Source organism: Aristolochia californica, unplaced genomic scaffold, assembly GCF_029961685.1.
Source record: "Aristolochia californica isolate CCGP_79_NKW_82.1479 unplaced genomic scaffold, dmAriCali1.0.hap1 SCAF_1, whole genome shotgun sequence".
Taxonomy (NCBI): domain Eukaryota; kingdom Viridiplantae; phylum Streptophyta; class Magnoliopsida; order Piperales; family Aristolochiaceae; genus Aristolochia; species Aristolochia californica.
The window spans coordinates 56,324,363-56,344,786 of NW_027181770.1; the positions used below are offsets into that span (position 1 = coordinate 56,324,363).

Sequence of the window (20,424 nt, forward strand, 5' to 3'; positions counted from 1 at the left end):
GAACAAGGTTAAAGGATTATGAACCACTTATCTAATTTAAAACCTAGTTGGACTATGAAAAATCTAATACCTTGTTTCCTTCAATGGCTGAAAAATACTCCTTTACACACTTTTAACACTTTTTTTTTTTTTTGAAATGTACACTTTTAACACTTTGGTAGCAGTTTTACTTAAAACCTAATACCCCTGCTCCGATACCGATTCTAAAGTTTCATGCTTAGAACAACTAGGGTTTAGGGGAAAAACTTCTTTCTCCTTTCTTCCCTCAGGTAATTAGCTTGTCGTTATAGTTTAGCGTTGAAACCCTAGTATACGAGTAAAAAGAAAAGGAACATAAAATTCATTTTAATTACAACTCATGCCACTCACTTAATTACAATAGATGCCACTCAATACTATTTCAACATCATTTACACGGAGAGGACCACTCCAATGCTAGTACATACATGTCATCCAGAGATCTTTTGTAGAGTATGTGTGGTCAAAACAATGAAATAAGTAAAATTTGGTAGAGTACTCCACAATAACTTCATTTTTTCTGCCATGAACTTATCACGGCATGTTAAAGAAAAAAAAAAAAAAAAGGAAAGAAAAGAGAGTATACTGAGGCTGATCTTTTGAAGTGTTTCTCATATGAAAATTATAATAACGGGAATCTCATTCATCTGACACATCAAAACTAGGGAACCTAAAGAACCCAATATACAACATGATGGAACCACCATCTCACTTTCATGACAATTGATGTATATGGAAGAACCCTCAAGATAATTATGAATGAATGGGCTTATGGTTTTCTATGCTCATGCAACATGCAGGAGAAAAGAATTCTTTTCTGGACCTTACCTGCTCACTGCAGCATCAGTTGCCCCGCATCTATTTCTTGCCAAGCTTGGCTCTTTGAAAAGATTGGTTGAAAACATTTGGTTCTATACCTTTTCATAAAACAGGATATATGCTTCAGATTGAAGCACTTTAGCAAGAGAAACCTCACGTACCGATGCATCGCTAGCATAAAACCACACTGAACTCAGAACATTGTTCTCACTCTGCTTCTTGTTTCTGTCCCCTCTGACATAAGCAACATAGTGACCTTTTCTCATTGTACCCAGATGCTCCACAACCCCCACAAGATGGTACGAACACTTTTCATTCACTCTGCATCTGCAAAACGTAAGTGATTTGTCATCAATCTTATGGTAAAATCCTTTCCATAAACGAAGTAAACAGTTCACAACTACAATAACAGCACTTAGGACATCATGGATTTCTTCTGCAATGGCTATGCATCCATTAAAGTCACTTGCAGGCTTTTCATTCTACCATTGCGAGAAATAAAACAATAGTATGTAGAATCATTTAACTTTCAAAACTTGAGTGGCAAAATTTTCCACAATAGAAGTTTTACAGAAGCAAGAGAAAATGGAATTTAATTTAGAACTACGGACTATATATAAGTTACAATAACCATAAGTTGACAAAGAGAATGCATAACTATCTAGTAGAGCAATTTCATCATCAGTGCAAGAACCACAGGCTTTGATATCTCCCCGTTCACCTGGTTTACATTCAAAGTCATGCATGAGTGAATGATTTCCATTAAAAGTCATGCGTGAGTGGTTAAACGTAAGGAGACTAACATGTTTCACAGGAAGTTGTTAGGCATATGCAGATTAATAGAAACAATAAAGGTGACAGGTGATCTTTTTAAGAGGGTAAGGTGGTAGATATTTGGATTGGAAAACATTGAAATATATAAATATAACACAATAGGCATAACTAGACATATGCTTTTTTTTCTTTTAGAACATAAACAGAAGACAACTGCAAGCCCCACCACATACATCCTGGAAAAACACGTGCACAATAGCCAAGTTACATTGACATGTCAACTAATGAAATTTATGACCAAACAAATCTAGGGCTTGCAGTTAGATAATACAAGGGCTTGCAGAAGAGGACTAAGAATTTAAAGTTCAAGGAAGTAAAAAAATAACATGGATATTGGGCTCGGTGAGGAGTCCACGATTTGAAAGCATGAAGAGCTTAGCTTTTCAACATCATTTGGGTTTCATCTGTAATTCTGGTTTTCGTTTCAAGTGGGTTATTTATTGTTTGGATTATGTTTAATTTGGCATTAGTTGGGCTACTTTTAGAGTCTGTTATGGTTTCCTTTTTATGTTTCAGTCACCATGATGTTTTAACTTGGGCGGGTGGATTTAAGGGTTAGAAGCCAATAAAGCTAACAGAGTCTTCTACCACTTTATTTAATGCACGCAAATTGCAAAAAGTTGCTTTTGGAAGTGAATGCAAAATCTAAGTGTGGTGTCTTCTCTTTCTTTTTTCTCAAAAAACTTTTACTTATGTTTTATTCTTCTTCGCTCTCTAATTTCCTTGTTTACTTTAGCTGGATATAATTGTAGCAGGTCAAGAATGCATATTTTAGTGCCATTCCCAACACTTTAGGGGCTCCTTTTTTTCCCTTTCAACCCTAATACTATAATTCAGCAAACTTTTTCGTCCCACATTTCTAATTATGCTTTTTATTTTTTGAAGTTTATATCTCTTCTTTATGAAAAAAAGGTGTATTTCTCTTGATTTGTTTGCTAAAATCAAATTGCAACAAATCTAGGATTATTTTTTATCATATTAATTCCAAAGCTATAATTTATAAGTCCTTATCAAACTAAATAATTGTAAAGTCTTCTGTAGGTTAGAAAAGATTGAAAGAATTGTATGTGCATGGAATATTCTCAACCATAAAGGTCTTATCCCTCCCTTTTGTATCCTCTTGGCATGAGCATATCCTTTTCTACATCGGTACGAGGATAAGGAAAGTACAACTGAAAGTTGGGAGACACTTACCTTGTAAATTCAACTCTAAGATCGAGATGAGAGATATGATTAGGCCACCTGATCTCACCTAAATTGTCAATAGAGACAGCGATATCCCCACTCCTTTGATAGTTTGTTCACAATTCCACATTCATTTTAAGAGATAAAGCAAATTCTCTGAGTGAAGTGACCTCCCCTTGATTTCTTTGTTGACTAACTTATTTGTGACCAATTCTCCAAAGAAAGCAAAATCACTACAAAATTCCCCTGTGCACTAATAGGGCCTAAGTTACCCTCTTTAATTGTCTTTTGGAATGTAACAAACTTTATTAGAAAAACACAAAAGATATTCAACAGCTAAGAGGGGATAGCTACATTCACAACTAGGTATTTGAGTGAGCACTCCTCTTTAACGAGTTTATCACCCAAGCCATCGGCAGACCTTAATACACAAGTCCAGGAGATCTTAATACAATCACAAGGGTCTAAAATTTGATACAGGATACAGCTGACATGCCAAAGAGATGCACTTATTTACTCGCACCAGTCAATAACAAACACTTAATCACCCTCAGCAACTTGTTGTGAGAAAAATGCTGCCTGAAAACCTTGAGAACAGCGAACAATAATCAAATTTCAGCTTCACTGGATTCTATGATGCCCAAAGGACCTCACTAGCAGAGTTTCAGCCCCCACAACTAGCAGGTCTCAAATTGCCCCAGGAATTGTCATCAAAACTAAGCTTGATGAGGCCTGGTGAGGGGAAAGTAAAGGTATGACAGTGTAGTGATGGTGCCAAGTGAGATCAACAACTGAGAGAACCTTTTTATTTTTATTTTTATGCTAGAATACAATAAATTTCTGTTATAGGCTAACAACTTGTTCTTATCATCCCCTCTCTTTTGTCTAACTTATTCTTTCTGGACCCTTTTCCTAGATAAATCCTTTCCTGTCCTACATTACTTGGATTACAATAGGGTCAGCTGAAAGATTACCTCTCTTCTAATTGTCTGAAACTAGTTTGGTTAGCTCAATAAACACCATTGGCTACATTGAGGAAGAGATTTACAGTGCAGGTTTTAGGTCCAAATTAGACTAAGAAAATAGGAATTCAACATTCAAAATGAAAGAATAAACATCATAATTTTGGACAAGCTAATTTAAATTATAGGGCCATGGAAAAATGGTTCCAACTAATTAGGTTACTATGAGGGGAGGGACAACATCATAAGTCTTTCTATGGATACTATTACGTCCATTTTACTAGACACAAGGAATGTGAACTGGCTGTCTTTAGAAGAGAGCAAGAGTAGATTTACCAAATGCAGATACAAGAAGACAAAATTCCTATTTCACATATGATAAGAAAATTAAAAATTAAAAGAAAGAGGAAAGGAAAGTCTTTCAAGGGGTACCTGGGATCCATATATGGCCTAAGGTTAAGAGTCTCTCTAAAACTAACATGTCCACTAATTTTCCTTAGGCGGCCACGGGCATCCAGCCCAAATCTCTTCAAATGAATGGTCAGAATATGTGGAGCCTTACTAATCAGTATTCTCTTCGAAGCATCCCTCTTAATCTTCATTCTTTCAGAATCAACTTCCCCTCCTGCACTACCATCAGATTCTTCTCCCCTATCACGTAACTTGGGATCTACATTCCATGTTTGATGAACCTCAATTGAAGATTCTTTACTGGTAAGGTTTCTGGAGTAGGTATTAATGCTTTTTGTCAAAGGCAAAGATGTTTCATGAATTTCATCGAAATGATTTGAACCAACTACATCATCATCACTTTGAGAAGCTTCATGAAGGTCACCAAGCCCATTGGCAAGGGATTTTGAGTAGTCCAAAACCCTATCATTTCTTTCTCCACCCAATTCACATATAACAGAACTTGTATCTTTACCTTCAAATTTCTCCATGCTGCACACCACATTACCATTATCCAAAAATTCAGGCCGTGCACTATCAAAGAGATCCTTATCATTCTTACAAGGTAAATTGTCATCTCTATTTCCAGGCATATTGGCCTGAGACTTCAAACTTATTGAATGGGCGTTCTCATAACCATTTTGCATTATCCTATCTCTTGTGTGCTTCTTTTGCCCTTTTAAAATCATAGAACAACCCTCACAATACCAAGCATGTTCACCAGAAAGTATCTCAGGCTTTGTGAAGAAGGCTAGGCAACTATCAACAGTGACTTCTGAGTTAGAACCATCAACCTCATCTTGATTGAACTCACTACTGTCCCCAGACAGTAAAGTCGTTTCCATCTCTTCAAATGACTTGGATTCAACCGTGGAATGAGAAGTAGCCTCTGGTTCATTAAACAAATCACCAAATCCATCAAAATCTTCAATTTCTTCACTGCCATTTACCAAATTCTTTTTTGACTCTTCTTCCCCTCCTGTTACCTCCATACCTTTATCATCTTCCTCTTTATAGGAAAGCAGTAAGACTTCAGAGTCTTGGATATGTGTCAGGGTATCAAGTTCAATAGATTTTTCAGAATTAGATTCAACTATAACCTGAGATTCCTTATTCAGAGAAGAAAAATTCACAGATGATTCAGATGTATTTTCACACTTAGAAGCCTGCCCTTCATCACAAATTTGAGTAATCACAGCATCAGAGCTCTGAAAAACTGAATTGGCATTTTCTGAACTTATGTCATTGCCGCAATAATCCAACCATGAGAAGTCGTATGGATCAGCCACAGTTACTACCTGGTCTGTGTGGGTTCCACCAGCATCAAGTGTCCTTGAAAATCCAGGGGGTTCTACTGGAACCCTCACAGCTGCTGATTCAGCTTCTGACAACAAAGAAGCCACAGCATCATTTTTTTTACTTTCTTGAAATTTTCTTCCTTTATTTCCTTCCTTAAGTTGTAACTTTCCTTTCTTCAATTGAGGGACAGTGGCTTTTTTAGAAGGTGAGTTCTTAGTGGGGAGTGGAAGTGACAAGTCTAAAAATGGCTCATAGACTATTGAAGTGTGCCCACATTCCATACAGCAAACAGTACTAGAGATCTGACCACCAAAAACCAAGTCTACAAAAGTAGGACCCACTTTCGAATTAACCTCTTCATCATCAGATGAAGCCGATTTCCAAGCATTTACTTCTTCAATGTATAAACCATCAAGTAAGTAGCGAAACAACTCATGGCTGTCCTGTTGTTGGAATCCTCTAAATTGAGGAGCTTTAGAACAAATGCACACAAAAATGTTTTTAGGATTCAAGCAGCTCCTTGAATCTACTTCGAAGCCAGTTTCACAGAAAAGCTTCTTCAAGGCCATGGCGAGGGGTCCAACAGAAATGTTCAAATTTGAGAAGTAGTTCCGCAAAACTTTCATAGAAAGGATGTTCTGCATGATCGAGTTAAAGAAGCAAGTATTCCCAAGATTAACCAAACCTTGCACTTTATAACCTTTCATATCCAAAACAGAAGCCTCTAAGTTTCCCAGTCCCTTATTTTCCAAACTACTGCCCACATAATCATCTTCAACATCCACCGAGCCAAACTTGTCCAGCTGCTCCTTGATCAAATTTAGAACTTTTGATAAACGACCATCCGTTTCTTCATTGAGTCCATCAGAATGTACTTGAGCCTGTGAGTTGCACGAGAAGCACCAGCAAAGAAGTGAATTATCGAATTGAATTACACATGGATGTCGAGTGCGTCGAGTATGTTGAAGAGCATGGCTTTTGGGTACCCTATCACCCACTGGCCCACCACAAGCCACATGGCCACACTGTAAACAAACCCACATGGATTTTAGGTTGGAATCATCTGGTCGGATTTCCTTTTTCCTATTTTGTTTAACTTTTCCCTTGCCTGCACGCCTACCAGCCCCACCATTATCTCTACAATCTTCACACTTAAGAGTATTCCCGATCTTCCAAGCAACTTTATCAAAATCAATACTTGTATTAATATGGTTGCATGATTTTCTATCCTTCACAACCAAATCTTCAGTCACAGCTGCATCGCCACTTGGATTTGAATGCTCCGAAGCACTAAGGTGAGGACCCGACGAACCTCTCCTCTCCTTATGGGCACTTCGCCCCTTCTTCTTAATTTTCTTCCCCATCGATTCTTCGGCCAACTAGACAGAATCACAGAACCCAGAACAGGGGATAAAAATGCCGCCAGTAACAAAAGGAAAAAAAATCGTAGTTATGCTAGTATCTCAGAGAATTCCTCCTAATGATGGAGAAACTGAGCTTTCACAATAATATATCTGCTGAATTATGGAAAAATATAGATATTCACCCCAACAATTGCATACTGGGTGCTCCAGACCGTTGTGAAATTAAAACAAACAAGAATCAAAGAATAAGGATGTTAAACATTCTAAATGAGACAAAAAAAAATTAGATAAAATCCGAGACCTTAGTGAGGAAAGAGCAGCTCCCCACCTGAATGTTGAGAAGCAATCAGTAAGTAAGTTATGAGACATCAATAATTGGGGTTTGCCTTCGAGGGCGGCGTTCCGTAGCGGAAAGAAATAAAAATGGCCAGAGATCGGAGAGCGGGTGGGCGTATTTTTGTATAGTGCGCGTACCACACCACCTCTCGAAGTAAAAGAGTGAATAGCAGAGTGAAGGGTTTTATCTTTTGCCATCGAGAAGCGTAAAAAGAGTTAGTCGCGTTTAATTACATATAAGCCCTTATTGTCAGCCAAAATTATTTCTCACTCCATGAAAAATCGCAAATTATTTTTTGCTCCTGATTTTCAAATAGAAAAAAAAAAAAAATTGTGTTCTCCACTAAATGGGAAGGTGGTGGCTCTCCTTGAAAGGGAACACTCCACTTCTTTCTTGAAATGTAAGGGTGTGGGATGACACAGTTTAGAACCCTGTGTAGAAGACTTTAACTAATAAAGAATTGAAGCTCATGCATGTAAAGATTAGAGTTTTAGTCTTTGGAATATTTAATTAGGATGGTATTTTTTGGAGAAAATGATATGAGGATTTTATTATAATTTCTAAAAATATATAAATATAAATAGAAATGAAGCTCGTAGAGAAGGTAACTAGAGAATTAACTGTAATTTATGTTTTTTCTATTTTTGTGTGGTTTTGCATTTTTCACTCGCTTCGATCCAATATTTTCTCCCATACTTTTTACCAAAGCAACATTTAATCTATTCAACAAAAGGTTGGAGTTATGGAACAATTAGTATTATAGTAGCTCTTCCTTGAGTCCTTTCACCATCAAAACTTGTTCTGATATTAAAGTTTATATCTTAAAGGAAAGAAATGACAATCTAGTTAGTCAAATTGTGGTGCTATTAAGGTGATTCAAGATGCTATTGCCTAATTTTTTTAATATAGTTTAATTTTTGGATGTTTTGAATGTTGACTTAGGTCCAAAATAAATTGGATTCCCCAATATTTTATGAACTAGTAATGCATTAATTCTCTGTGGAAACTACGACCTCTACCTTAAGATTCGACAAGTGGGCTAGGTAATTGAATTTATGTAAACAATTTCATAAATAACAAAATTAACCGAGTCACAAATTTATGAAATGTACGTAAAAACATTGTTCTATAAACATAGATCTTAAGAGTGTCTATCTCCTCATAAAAAAAAACTCGCAACCAAGCATTCATCTAGGTCACTTGAGGCATAAGAAGCTCAAAGTATTATGCCATCTCCGCATCTGTCTACCTCTTTTTGGCAATTCAGCCCAAGTCTCCAAGAGTTCTGCTCTTGTTTGGGCTAGCTCTTCCATGACTGCTAGATTGCATGAAGCTGAATATTTGGGCTAACTCTTCCATGACTGCTAGATTGCATGAAGCTGAATCTAGAGACGTAAGGGGAGGTGGTTGGCCTTGACCCATCCCTTTCGCATAGCCAGATTATCTATCTCGATGTGTTTAATTCTCTCATGGAATAATGGGTTAGTTACAATGTGAATAACTACCTAACTATCATAGTGAAGCTACATAGACTTGGTTGTTTAGATCCTGATCTCAATCATGAAAGACTTGATCCATAATAACTCTTATTCCATATACCATGACTATGTATTCGGCCTCAAGACTTGACCTAGCCATAATATTCTATTTTTTGCTCATCCATGTGACCAAATTACCTCCTACTCTACCCAATCTGCATCTACAAAACCCTCAATGTTAGTATGTCCATGAGATTTAAACAATAATCTTTATCTAGGATTTTTCTTCAAATACCAAAGAATTATTTCCATGGCCGTCTAGTGAGACTGTTAAGGTTGATACATGTATTGACTGATAACACTAATTGAATATGATATATCAGGCCTCATAATTGTGAGGTCAACCATTGAAACCGACCAATATTAACATCATTGTTAGTTTCAACACATAATCTAACATTTGGTTTCATAGGTGTATCAACTAGTTTACAACCAAACATTCTAGTTTCTTTTAAGAGGTCAAGGATATATTTCCTTCGTGACAAAACAATGTCGTAGCTGGATTGAATGACTTCTATATTCAGGAAGTATTTGAGCAGTCCTAGGTCTTTGGTTTAGAACTCTTGTTCAAATCCTTCTTAACTTGTTGAATCCCATGGAGGTCACTACCAGTAATGACAGTATCACCAACATATACAACCATGAGAATCTTACCATGTATGGTGGCTATTTGTAATCACAGAGTGATCACTTTCTCACTACTTGAACCCAAGCCGAAACACTACATTGATGAACTTATCAAACCAGGTACATGGGGATTGTTTCAGTCTACAAATAACCTTTTTAAATCGACACAACTGCTCCCCCTCAACCACATAACTAGGTGGTTGACTCATATATACTTCCTCCAATAGGTCCCCATTTTAAAAGGCATTGTTAACATCCAACTAATGGATAACCCTCTTAGATTTAGGATCCCATGAGGAGTATAATAAAGGAACTAGGTTAATAGAGAAGAAAGCAACAAGTGAGAGAAAGAGAGAGAACGAGTGGGAGAAGAAGAAGAAGAAAGAGAGGAGATGGAGTTCGGCTAAGACAGTGTGATAGAAGGAGAGAAGGAGGATTATGTTAAGTGATGTCCTAATCCTCCCCCTCAATGTATTTATAACAACAAGAGGGTAAAAAATTACATCATTACCCATTACATTAAGGAGAGAGAAAAAGGGGAAAAATCAAAACTAATTTACATCATGCGACTACTATGAGCTTATCTTCCCACACTCACCCTCAAAATGGAGGAGAGAAAACATCGCAGATGCCCAACTTGTCGTATATAGTGGTCTGGATCTTGGATGTGACTGGATTTGTAAATATATTTGCTACCTGTCCTTGAGATGAAATATGCCTGAGAGATAAAATATTGGCTTTAAATTTCTCCCATATAAAGTCGCAATCTACCTCAATATGTCTTGTTCTCTCGTGGAAGACTGAATTTGAAGCAATATGAATGGCTGCTTGGTTGTCACAATATAATTCCATAAGTTTTTTTTTTCTTATGTAGAACCCCAATTCATTAAGAAGATATCTAATCTATAAAATCTCATTGACATTGTGGGTCATAACTCTGTATTCTACATCTGCATTGAATCTTGCAATAATATTCTGCTTTTTATTTGTCCATGTAACCAGGTTACCTCCAACGAAGGTACAATATCTAGTAGTGGACTTTCTGTCATCAGGTGATCCAACCCAATATGCATCCTCAAAACCTCCAATGTTGAAACGATCATGAATTTTATAGAGAAATCCCTTCCCTGGGGTTCCTTTTAAATACCCCAGTATCCTCTCCAAAGCTTGTCAATGGGTAAGTTGTGATTCATGCTTATACTGACTAACTACACTTACTGCATATGATATATTCGATCTAGTCACTGTGAGGTAAATAAGCTTTCCCACAAGTTTATGATATTTACCTATATCAACATCTTCACCAGAGCTTACACATAGCTTTGTGTTAGCATCCATAGGAGTATCTGTTGCTCGACATCCCATCATCCTTGTGTCCTTAAGTAGATCAAGAACATACTTTCTCTAAGATAATACGATCTCTTGCTTTGACTGGAAGACCTCAATACCCAAGAAATATTTCAGAAGTCCAAGATCCATCATTTTGAATTCTTTGCTTATCTTTTCTTTGACTTCTTTTATACTGTCTGCATCACTACTAGTTAAGACAATATCATCCACATAAACCACTAGTAATACTCTTCCCTTTAATGTATTTTTGACAAAGACGAAATGAACTACCGAGCACTGGTTGAATCCAAAGTGCAACATAGCTTAGCTAAATTTGTCAAATCATGCCCGAGGAGACTGTTGAAGCCCATATAAATTGCTTAGCTAAATTTGTCAAACCATGCTCGAGGAGACTGTTTAAGCCTATATAAAGATTTCCTCAATCTACATGCTGACTCCCCCTCAACCACAAAACTAGGTAGTTTATGCATATACATTTCTTCCTTGATATCACCATTCAAAAATGTATTCTTCACATCCAACTGATAAACTTGCCAAGAGGAATTTAGCAGCGAGTGATAATAAGATTCTTACTGAATTTAACTTGGCCATTTGGAAGAAAGATTTCTCATAATCTACTCCATAGCACTTAATATACCCTTCTACAACTAGACGGGCGATGAGATGAGCTACAAAACTATCTAGATGTGTTTGATGGTAAAAAACTATTTATAATCCACGTGCTTCTTCTTGGGAGGAAGTGGAACCAAGGCCCAAGTCTAATTCTCATATAATGCATTCATTTGCTCTTCCATTGCTGCCTTCCGTCTTGGATGCTTTATACCTCCTGATACGACTGTGGGGCAAAGACATAAGCGATAGATTCAAGAAATTGAGAGAAAGAAGAAGACAAACGATGGTGAGAAAAAAATTGGACATAAAATGAGAGGTAGAGGGCCTAGTACAAGTCCTAGGTTTCTTTTTAAGACCTATGGGTCGAGTCTCAAACTATAGACCAAATATAGGGGGGGAAGATGGCTAACTTCGGAGGGATCCATAAACTCCACAGGTGTATTATAGGATGCTGCTTCAAGGGGCTAAGTAGAGAGATTTGCATCAAGTGGCACAACATGCTTCAGAGCCACCTGAACATATGAAAGACGAACATCTTTGGAAGAATAAAAAGATGTATCCTAAAAAGCGACATCCCAGGAGACAATTAACTTCTGAAGAGAAGGATTATAGTAAATATATCCTTTTTGGATATGAGAGTAACCCAAAAAAATACACTTAATAGCCCTCGGGTCCAACTTACTCTTTTGTGGGGATTTGACGTGAATGAAACATGTTCAATCAAAGATCTTCAAAGGAAGGGAGAAAGAGTCTTTATCAGGAAATAACAAGGAATATGAAGACTTATGACCAAGTACCGTAGATGGAAGCCTATTAATAAGGAAACATGCTGTAATAATCGCATAAGGGAAGTAAAAATAAGTCACATTCATGGGATAGAGTAGGCCACGAGCTACCTCAAGGAGATGTAGATTTTTCCTTTTTGCTACACCATTTTTTTAGGAGTGTAGGCACAACATGTCTGGTGGATAATGCCATTAGAAGGATTGAAATTCCCCTGATAGCTATTTTCTGGCATTATCAAAACGAATGACTTTCATCATTTTACCAAATTGAGTGGAAACCATGACATGAAATGATTTAAAAATAGAAAGGATTTCAAACCTATCCTTGAATAAAAATAACCATGTGACTCATGTAAAATCATCAACAAATGTAACAAAATACTTAAGATATTTGAGACACTCAATGGACACATACATCTGAATGAACCCAGGAAAATGGAGCAACACCTTTAAGTTCACCTCGAGAAAAGTATGTAATCCTCTGATGTTTGCTTAACTGATACACTTCATAATTTAGGCCAGATAAAATTTTCAAAGAAGGGAACAATTGCTGAAGTGATGATGCTAATGAATGCCTGAATCTGCTATCCCATAATTGTGTCTGAGAAGTAGAAACTGTATTCATTGGAGGCAAGTCTAAATAATAAAGGCTCCCAATTCATGGTCTCCATCAATCACTTGCCTCGTTGCTAGATCCTAGAAAACAAAAGAAGAAGGTGAGAAGGTGATAGAGCAATTAAACTTTTTTGTTAACTGTCTGACAAAAAAAATTTAATGGGAACTGAAGAACAAATAAGACATCAGTTAACTGAAGTGATAGAGTAGCAGAGGAAAATCCCTTCCTAAGATCTTTGGTTTGAGATCCATTCACTACGGTAACCTAAGCATAGAGACATGGAATGTAATAGATTCTAATTACCTGTAAGATGCTCGGATGCCCCCGAGTCAATAATCAAAGATGAAGAAGAAGAAGTGTAGAAGTCATACCTGAGACAGTGGTAACATTAGTAGTAGTGTAGGAAAATGTAGAAGATACCATCAAAGTATTCATCGTTTGTAATAGTTCAAAATCATCAACTGAGATAGTTTTCTTTCCTTTATGCCACATGGTTTTTTCTTTATCTTTGTAGTGTTATTAAACGAGGCCTGATTGGCAGTAACCCAAGCCGGCTTTCCGTGAAAATTCCAACAAGTGTCCACTAGATGATTTAATCCTTCGTAGTGAGTGCAGATCCAGTTATTAGTCCTCGAAGGACCAAAACTAGATCTACCACCTCTTCTTTTTCCTTCTCTATAAATTCTACCCATATTCAAATATCCTTCATCCATCAATTAAAGAGTATCCAATCCTTCTATGAACAATATCAACCCAACAAAGAGGAGAGGAAACCAACTGAATCTTAAAACCGAATAAAGATTCACCAACCCAAGCCAAAGATGAACCAACTCGAGAGAAGAAAACCAACCCAAGCTTAACTAGCATTCATCTACAATCATGAATCAAATGAAGATTCCACATGCTGGCCCATATCATGCAAGGTAGATCTCATACCTTTCTTAAACACGAAGGTAACCTAAAATAGAACCTTAGGCCGAGGGAGAAACATTGATGAAAATGCAATCCAAATCCAGCCAATATCTTTTCTTAATCATGCACTAATTCAAGGAGTTAGTTACTCCACATGAGGGCCCAAATCAGTCAAACAAATTTTATATTTCATAATTAAGAAAAGAAATCAAATATGCTCAAAATTAGCCTTTTTTAAATTAAGGAAACTTCTCTCTTTGAATAAAAATGCCACTTCTACCAAAATAGTCAAAATCTTTGACTTCTCTTCTTGCCTTATTTATTTATGGTAAGGAATAAAGAAAAAAAACGCAAGTGAGATTATACCAAAAAACTCAAGAGGTCTTGAAAAACTTAAGGATCTCCCGAAGAAGGAACTTTCCTTTTATAACCTTGGCGCCAACTAGCAATTAAAGGTCAAATCTTTGACGTCCTTCTTTCCTCAAATAAATTAGGAAAGATATTCCAAAGAATAAATTGACATGGGAAGTCTTCAAATAGACAAAAAAAAAAAAAAATATAGTACTTCTAGCTTAAAAAATCTCTCCCTTTGGCATGCAATTTTTTAAAGGAGGAAACTTTCCTTCTAAAGACAAAGGTGCCACCTTGTGTGTCTAAATCAAGGCTTTCCTCTTTGATTTTTTTAGGGAAGATAATCCAAGAAATATATCAACATGCAAGGCTTCCAACGTGAGGAAAAACATAGATCTTCTTCCTCACAAAAAAAAAAAAACTTGCAGCAATACACAAATCCTTCACGAGTTCAACAAATTGAAATTCATCTTGCACTCATACCTTCAATCTTTGAGAAAAAAACTAACACACGTATGCACCACCTTTGATCACAAAGCATGGACATAGCTAGAGAATAACATGCATTGATCCACAAAAAAATTGACCAAGCTTCACAACAACATTAATCATAACAAATGGATTCTTTTCCAAAAGAAGCATGAATTGAGCATACGGAAGATAACCAACCAAGAACTTAATTCATAAGGTGAGATGATTTTAAAAATTTTGAATGAATCATATCAATAACCATCCTCTTTTCTAAGATCCATAACAGTTGTTATCTCAAGAAAAAATAGAGGAAAAAAACTTATCTCTTATGAGCCAAAAAGATTCGATATAAAACCTTTGTTCAACAACACACCTTTACTAAAAGAACTTGATGAAGAACTTGGTTAATCCAAAAACATAATTTCGGGGTCCTAAACCTAATGCTCTGATACCATGTTAGATTTTTAATCCCATGAAGAGTATAGTAAAAGAACTAGGTTAATAGAGAAGAAGGCAACAAGTGAGAGAAAGAGAGAGAACGAGTGGGAGAAGAAGAAGAAAGGGAGGAGAGGGAGTTCAGCTAAGAGAGTGAGAGAGAAGGAGGAAAGGAAGATTTGGTTAAGTGACGTCCTAATCTTCCCCCTCAATGTATTTATAATAATGAGAGAGTCAATAATTATATCATTACCTTTTACTCTGAGGGAGAAAAATGGATAAAAATCAAAAGTAATTTACATCATACCACTGAGCTTATCTTCCGACAAACCCATTTAAATTTGCAGCAAGAGATATCAGCACACGAATGAAATTCATCTTTGCCATGTTTCATTATAACCTATACCATATGAATGAGTATAATCTTTGGCTACTAATTGTGCTTTATATCTGACCACTAATCCATTAGGATTATACTGATTGTATACAACCACTTACAACTAACTGCTTTCTTGGATGGTTGACGATATGTCAACTCCCAAGTAGTAGCCAACCCCCCCCCCCCCCCCCCCCCCCCCCCCCCCCACACACACACACACACACACACACACACACAAAAAGAAAAAAAAAATAGAACTAGGAGATAATCGGTGAGTGAAAACATAGTTAGAGATGGGGTGAGAGGTGGATGGAAGCCAAATAGTAGTGGAACGAGGTTCTTCACGAATGCCAAACTAGAGACGGATTGTGAAGAAAAACCTCCCTAAAAGGAACAAGATACATGAAGAAATGCCCAACTGGAGGGAACATTTTTGCACACAACAACAAAGGTGTAAGTATGTTCAACATTTCGTTTCAAAGAGCATTGTGGAATCTAGTAGAGTGGATTTGGAATTTTGTAGGAGGGAGATTCGTGACTTTGAAGAGTTGTTCCTCCCATATATTGGAGTGCTAGAGAGTAAGGAGGTTGTTTACCCCTTATTGGTAAAAGTCTTCTACTCAAATTTGAAGGTAGAGGAATTCTCTCCGAGTAACATGAGGATCACATCATATGTTAAGAAGACCACCATATTATTCAATCCATAGAGTTGAATGACCTCCTAGGGACTACCTTCATGGGCATGACTAGATATGTGAAGGAGAACTGGGTGGTTGATATGCATAGTGGCCTTCCCAAAATATCTAGGATGTTATATAGTATGTGCTTGGGCAGACAACGGGAAGCTCATACATAATGAAGATCAAGGACCTCAGTATGGATTAGAGGGTCATCATGGAGATTGTCACTCATGTCCTCAATCCAATGAGATATTTTCTCGATTGACATCTTTTGGATGTGGGCCATCACATAGAAGGTCTGACTCAACTTCGACTACTTTATGGTGAGTTGGATGATGGACATCGCCTTAGGCTCACAAACAAATGGATTGTCATTTGCTCAGTAGATCACCACTATCCTACGACATTATAGAGTTGACCTCACCAGCAAGGAGAGTGCACATCACGAGGAAGATGTCGATCGATAAGACCAAAGTCAGCAAATTCGGCTTCACCAAGTGGATAGGTCAATGATTTCAGAAGGAGACCATTGGGAAGGAGGCACCATAGATAGTTGGGTAAGGCCATGAGATGAGCCGAAGCCATCGATAGAACAAGTTGAATTTGCCATGAGGAAGAGGACTAAAGAAGCATCCTCCTCTTCAAACCGATTGAAGGAATTGGAAGATGTAGTGGGTGAGGGCCACCCATGCAGCTATTTTTGCCACTCAAGAGCAACTGAAGATGCGTCAGACCGAGCTATGTGAGAGTCGAGGAGGATTGAGAATATGCTAGAGATTCTCATCAATCCTTCAGCTCTACCACCACAGCCTTGTAGTTGCCTTCCTACCTATTTTGACCAGCCCCACTCCCTTTGTATGTACAATTGCTTGTTTGGATTGTATTTACTCCCTTTGTACCTTTATATGATATGATATGATAGTATATGATATTATAGGATATTATATATATTATATTATGTTAAATTATATTACTTTGTATTAAATTAAATTATATTGTATTATATTACATTATATTGTTTTATATAATACTGTATTGTTTTATATAATACTGTATTGTATTATATTATATATGTTAGTACAATATAATAAAATTTTGACAGATATAAAATGACATGATATAATAATCTATACTTAATTTTGATAGAAAGAAAAAAAAACATTTAGGAACCTTCAAAATAAGCGGTTCAGAAATGTTCAGGACTTATGAGACACCTTTACTGTAAAGTGTTCTAGAACTTGAGACAGTTAAAATTTCTAGGGATCTATTATTGACACCCCAAATTTTTACTTTTGGAAGATACTTTTGAGTCTCTGAGATGAAAGTGGTTTTTGATAAACTCACAGCTTGGCATCTTCAAACTAAACCCACGAACAACATTGCTTTTGTTTGCTTAAGCCACTGTTTTTTACTCAGCAAGATCTAGATCTACAACTGAATGAACAGCATATTATTACTAGATCTACATCGTATAACATCTAATAGAAAACCCCATTCATTGGTTAGAATTGTTAGCAGCCCTCAAAAAAAAAAAAAGGTAATTGCAGATTGCAGACAACGCACAGTCAAGAAAAACGTAATTCCTTCATGTTACGTCTAGTAAAAAAGAAGGGAGAAATGAATGGCCATGTCTCGAATTTGGTTATTCAGGCCTCTCTCCCCATAGTAAAGACATTAAAAGTCTTCCGTATTCACAGAAACCTAAGACAGATGGCCAGAAAAAGGGATAAGCAGAAAGTGTTTTGGACCCTATCCAGGAGATTGGTCCTCCTAACGAATACTATCAAAGCATTCAATTTTGCTGGGCTCACTGGTTTTAGCCTCTGTATCAGCTGTGTAGCTGAGGCGCCTGGAGCGAGAGGCACATCCTTGGTACTGGTATATAATGCTGTACACACTATCCCTTAAACAAGAAATATCAAACAGCTCGATGAATCTCAAGTCTGATATTCTGGCTTTTGCTACTGCAAAACGATGATACTCCTCAAAAACTGATGTCAAGCACCAATTTTGCAGTTTCCTCAAACACCCCACTAAGCTCCCTGTCCGGTGCTGTAATCATGCATTCAAAATTTGAAATATAAGACACTGGTTTTCTTTTCACTATTAAAAGTGTTATAAGAATTGGAGGAAATCTGGTAAGAAAATTGCTTACCTTTCCACGTTTACAGTGGATGAGAAGAGGATGGTTTCTGACATCTGAGAAACAGCAAGAGTAGAGAGTCAGATAGAGATTTTGTTTCAGTAACCAGAAAGTGGAATTTGTCAGGTTTATGAAACAGTACCAAGTACAATTTGGAGCGCCTCCAATATGGTTTCCTTTGGCATGCTCGCAGAAGCCTCCTGCAGATTGGGATATCACAGGATGTTTAGCAATATAAAGAAAAAAACAATGGTATATGCTGATATACATAATCCATATCAGTCTTCCAGTAGATAGCTTTTAGGGTCTTACTACTCATTAAAGTAAGAACAGAACATGTTTAAGCTTGTTAAAAGTACCCATGTTCTTGAAGGGTAAAAAATGGAAAATAATTTACATAATTCTACAAGTAAGAGCTCATGCATGGGTTATCCTACAGCTAAAACCAACAAATAGAGGAGAGGCCTGACTGAACAGTCTTGTGGTCGAAGAATCTTTTCCTGGATGCTGGAATTCTTCATGATTCAAAAAGTTATCTGTAGCATAGCCATAAATACATCATATAAAGCACCACATTAGAAATCTACCTTTGATCCTTCAATTCCAAACTGGAAAAGCTGAATTCCATGAGACAGGAGAAATTGTGCATTAGGCTCTGGATAAGGCTCAGTACACAGGTATCTGCAATAGTTTTTATGCAATAACCAAGTCACCTCCTGTTCAAATGAATAGGAAGAAAAAGAAAAAAAGAAATGGTAAAAATATTATATCTTAGTCATATTAGTGGAACAGAGCAAATAAATAAATTAATTAAGAAACCAATGTCAAGAAAACAACAAGAAAGTAGAAGTAGAAAGCTTCAAGCAGATATTCATGATCCCAAGAAACCTGAAAGTTTTTCACTTGTCCTAGATCGTCAGCCCAAGTCTACCATGCTCATCCGCATTAAAAACAGACGATACCTCAAAAGAAAATAAAATAAAGAAAATCCAAGGGTTTGGAAGTCAAAAGACACCAAAAAATGGAAAGGCATCGAAACTATAAAAAAAACGACAAAGTAGAAAAAAAAAAAAAAATCTAAACTGTCGAATTCAAGGAACTGAGAGTCCTGAAATTTCAGCATTTTTGAAACATAAGAATAGAAAATTCCAAACCCACCCTTATACATCCAACAAGAATCGACAAAATGTCATTATGAGAAAAGAAAACTCATAAGAAAACAGAATTAATAAGCGCCGAAAAAAACATGGCGATCACATAGGAGCCATTGTAAAAAACAACCCAAAACAGAACTTCAGAAACTAGCAAAACGGAGAACGCTCAACGCAAAGATTTGGCAGTCGAAAGCCTCGATGGAAACGAAAAAAAGAAAACAATACCTACGCCTGGAGATTAGAAGAAAAAGAAGGGGAAAATAGCATTAGAAAAAAAAAAAAAAAAAAAAACTCAAGTAACACTTACACTATAGATTTAAGATTCAAGCTCTGAAGAAACATGAAATTCTCCTCTGTAGGGAACCCCGATCTGTAAATCTCTCTATCGACCATGGAGAAGTTGAGAGGCGGAATGAGCATCTCCTCTTCATTCTTCCTCTTTACCTCATCTTTCACCACAATTCTCCTCTTAATGAACTCGAAAACCATCTGATCCTCGGAATTCCGCAACAGAATCATATCTGAATTTCTCACAGCGGATCAGAAAGCGAGCAAGAAACCGCGGAATCTAGAAGTTGCACGAATTAGGGTTTAAAGATCAATCCAGAGTCCTCCATTGTTGCTCTCTTCCTTGGCGGATAATCTTTTCGCACTATTTAAAGGAGAAAAAGCGAAGGCAGTTTTTGACTGGACATAGGATTTTGAGTCGGGAGGTTAGATTGAATCTTCGGGATCGCCTGAAATCACGCCGCGTGGAAAAGCCGGGCCCACATGCCCTATGAGGAGGAGGAAGAGGCAAATTTAGGAAAAATGCTGTTGGCGGAAGAGCTTCCTGTGGGCCCATCGTGGGTTTGTACACATAATGGCTGACATCTCAATAACCTCTAAAAGCCAGGAGATTCGAAAACAAAAAAGAAATCCGTACGGGCGTCGTGAACGACACTTCAAACCCCACGTTCTTTGACCCATTTGCAAGTGAGCACGTGGGGGAGTTGAAAGCACGCACGCAATTGACTCTTTTTGGATCCTAATCCACAAGGTTTACGTTTGTTGGTTACTTTGGCCCCGTTAAAGAGTCAGACTCGTATACGTGTACTAACGTA

At 37.0% G+C, this 20,424-nt stretch overlaps 2 protein-coding genes across 4 annotated transcripts; both read right to left on the bottom strand.

Annotated features, from left to right (window-relative positions):
* Positions 1-528: 528 nt before the first annotated feature.
* LOC137952016 (ubiquitin carboxyl-terminal hydrolase 2-like) lies at positions 529-7,381 on the bottom strand. Of its 3 annotated transcripts, XM_068799074.1 has the most exons (3): positions 7,260-7,381; positions 4,251-6,946; positions 529-1,164 (listed from the first exon to the last, which is right to left on the bottom strand). In XM_068799074.1, exons 2-3 carry the CDS (start codon positions 6,929-6,931, stop codon positions 930-932), a joined length of 2,916 nt encoding a protein of 971 aa, XP_068655175.1. In that variant the 5' UTR covers positions 6,932-6,946; positions 7,260-7,381; the 3' UTR covers positions 529-929. The 3 variants fall into 3 exon arrangements, with proteins under 3 accessions (XP_068655175.1, XP_068655164.1, XP_068655184.1); XM_068799063.1 differs by lacking the exon at positions 7,260-7,381 and having other exon boundaries at positions 4,251-7,224; XM_068799083.1 differs by lacking the exons at positions 529-1,164; positions 7,260-7,381 and adding an exon at positions 3,341-3,443 and having other exon boundaries at positions 4,251-7,224.
* Positions 7,382-17,518: 10,137 nt separating this feature from the next.
* LOC137962360 (inositol diphosphatase DSP5-like) lies at positions 17,519-19,941 on the bottom strand. Its single transcript, XM_068809180.1, has 5 exons — positions 19,629-19,941; positions 18,755-18,848; positions 18,310-18,367; positions 18,180-18,223; positions 17,519-18,076 (listed from the first exon to the last, which is right to left on the bottom strand). The coding sequence occupies exons 1-5, from the start codon at positions 19,838-19,840 to the stop codon at positions 17,795-17,797; spliced, it is 690 nt and encodes a 229-aa protein (XP_068665281.1). The 5' UTR covers positions 19,841-19,941; the 3' UTR covers positions 17,519-17,794.
* Positions 19,942-20,424: the final 483 nt, after the last annotated feature.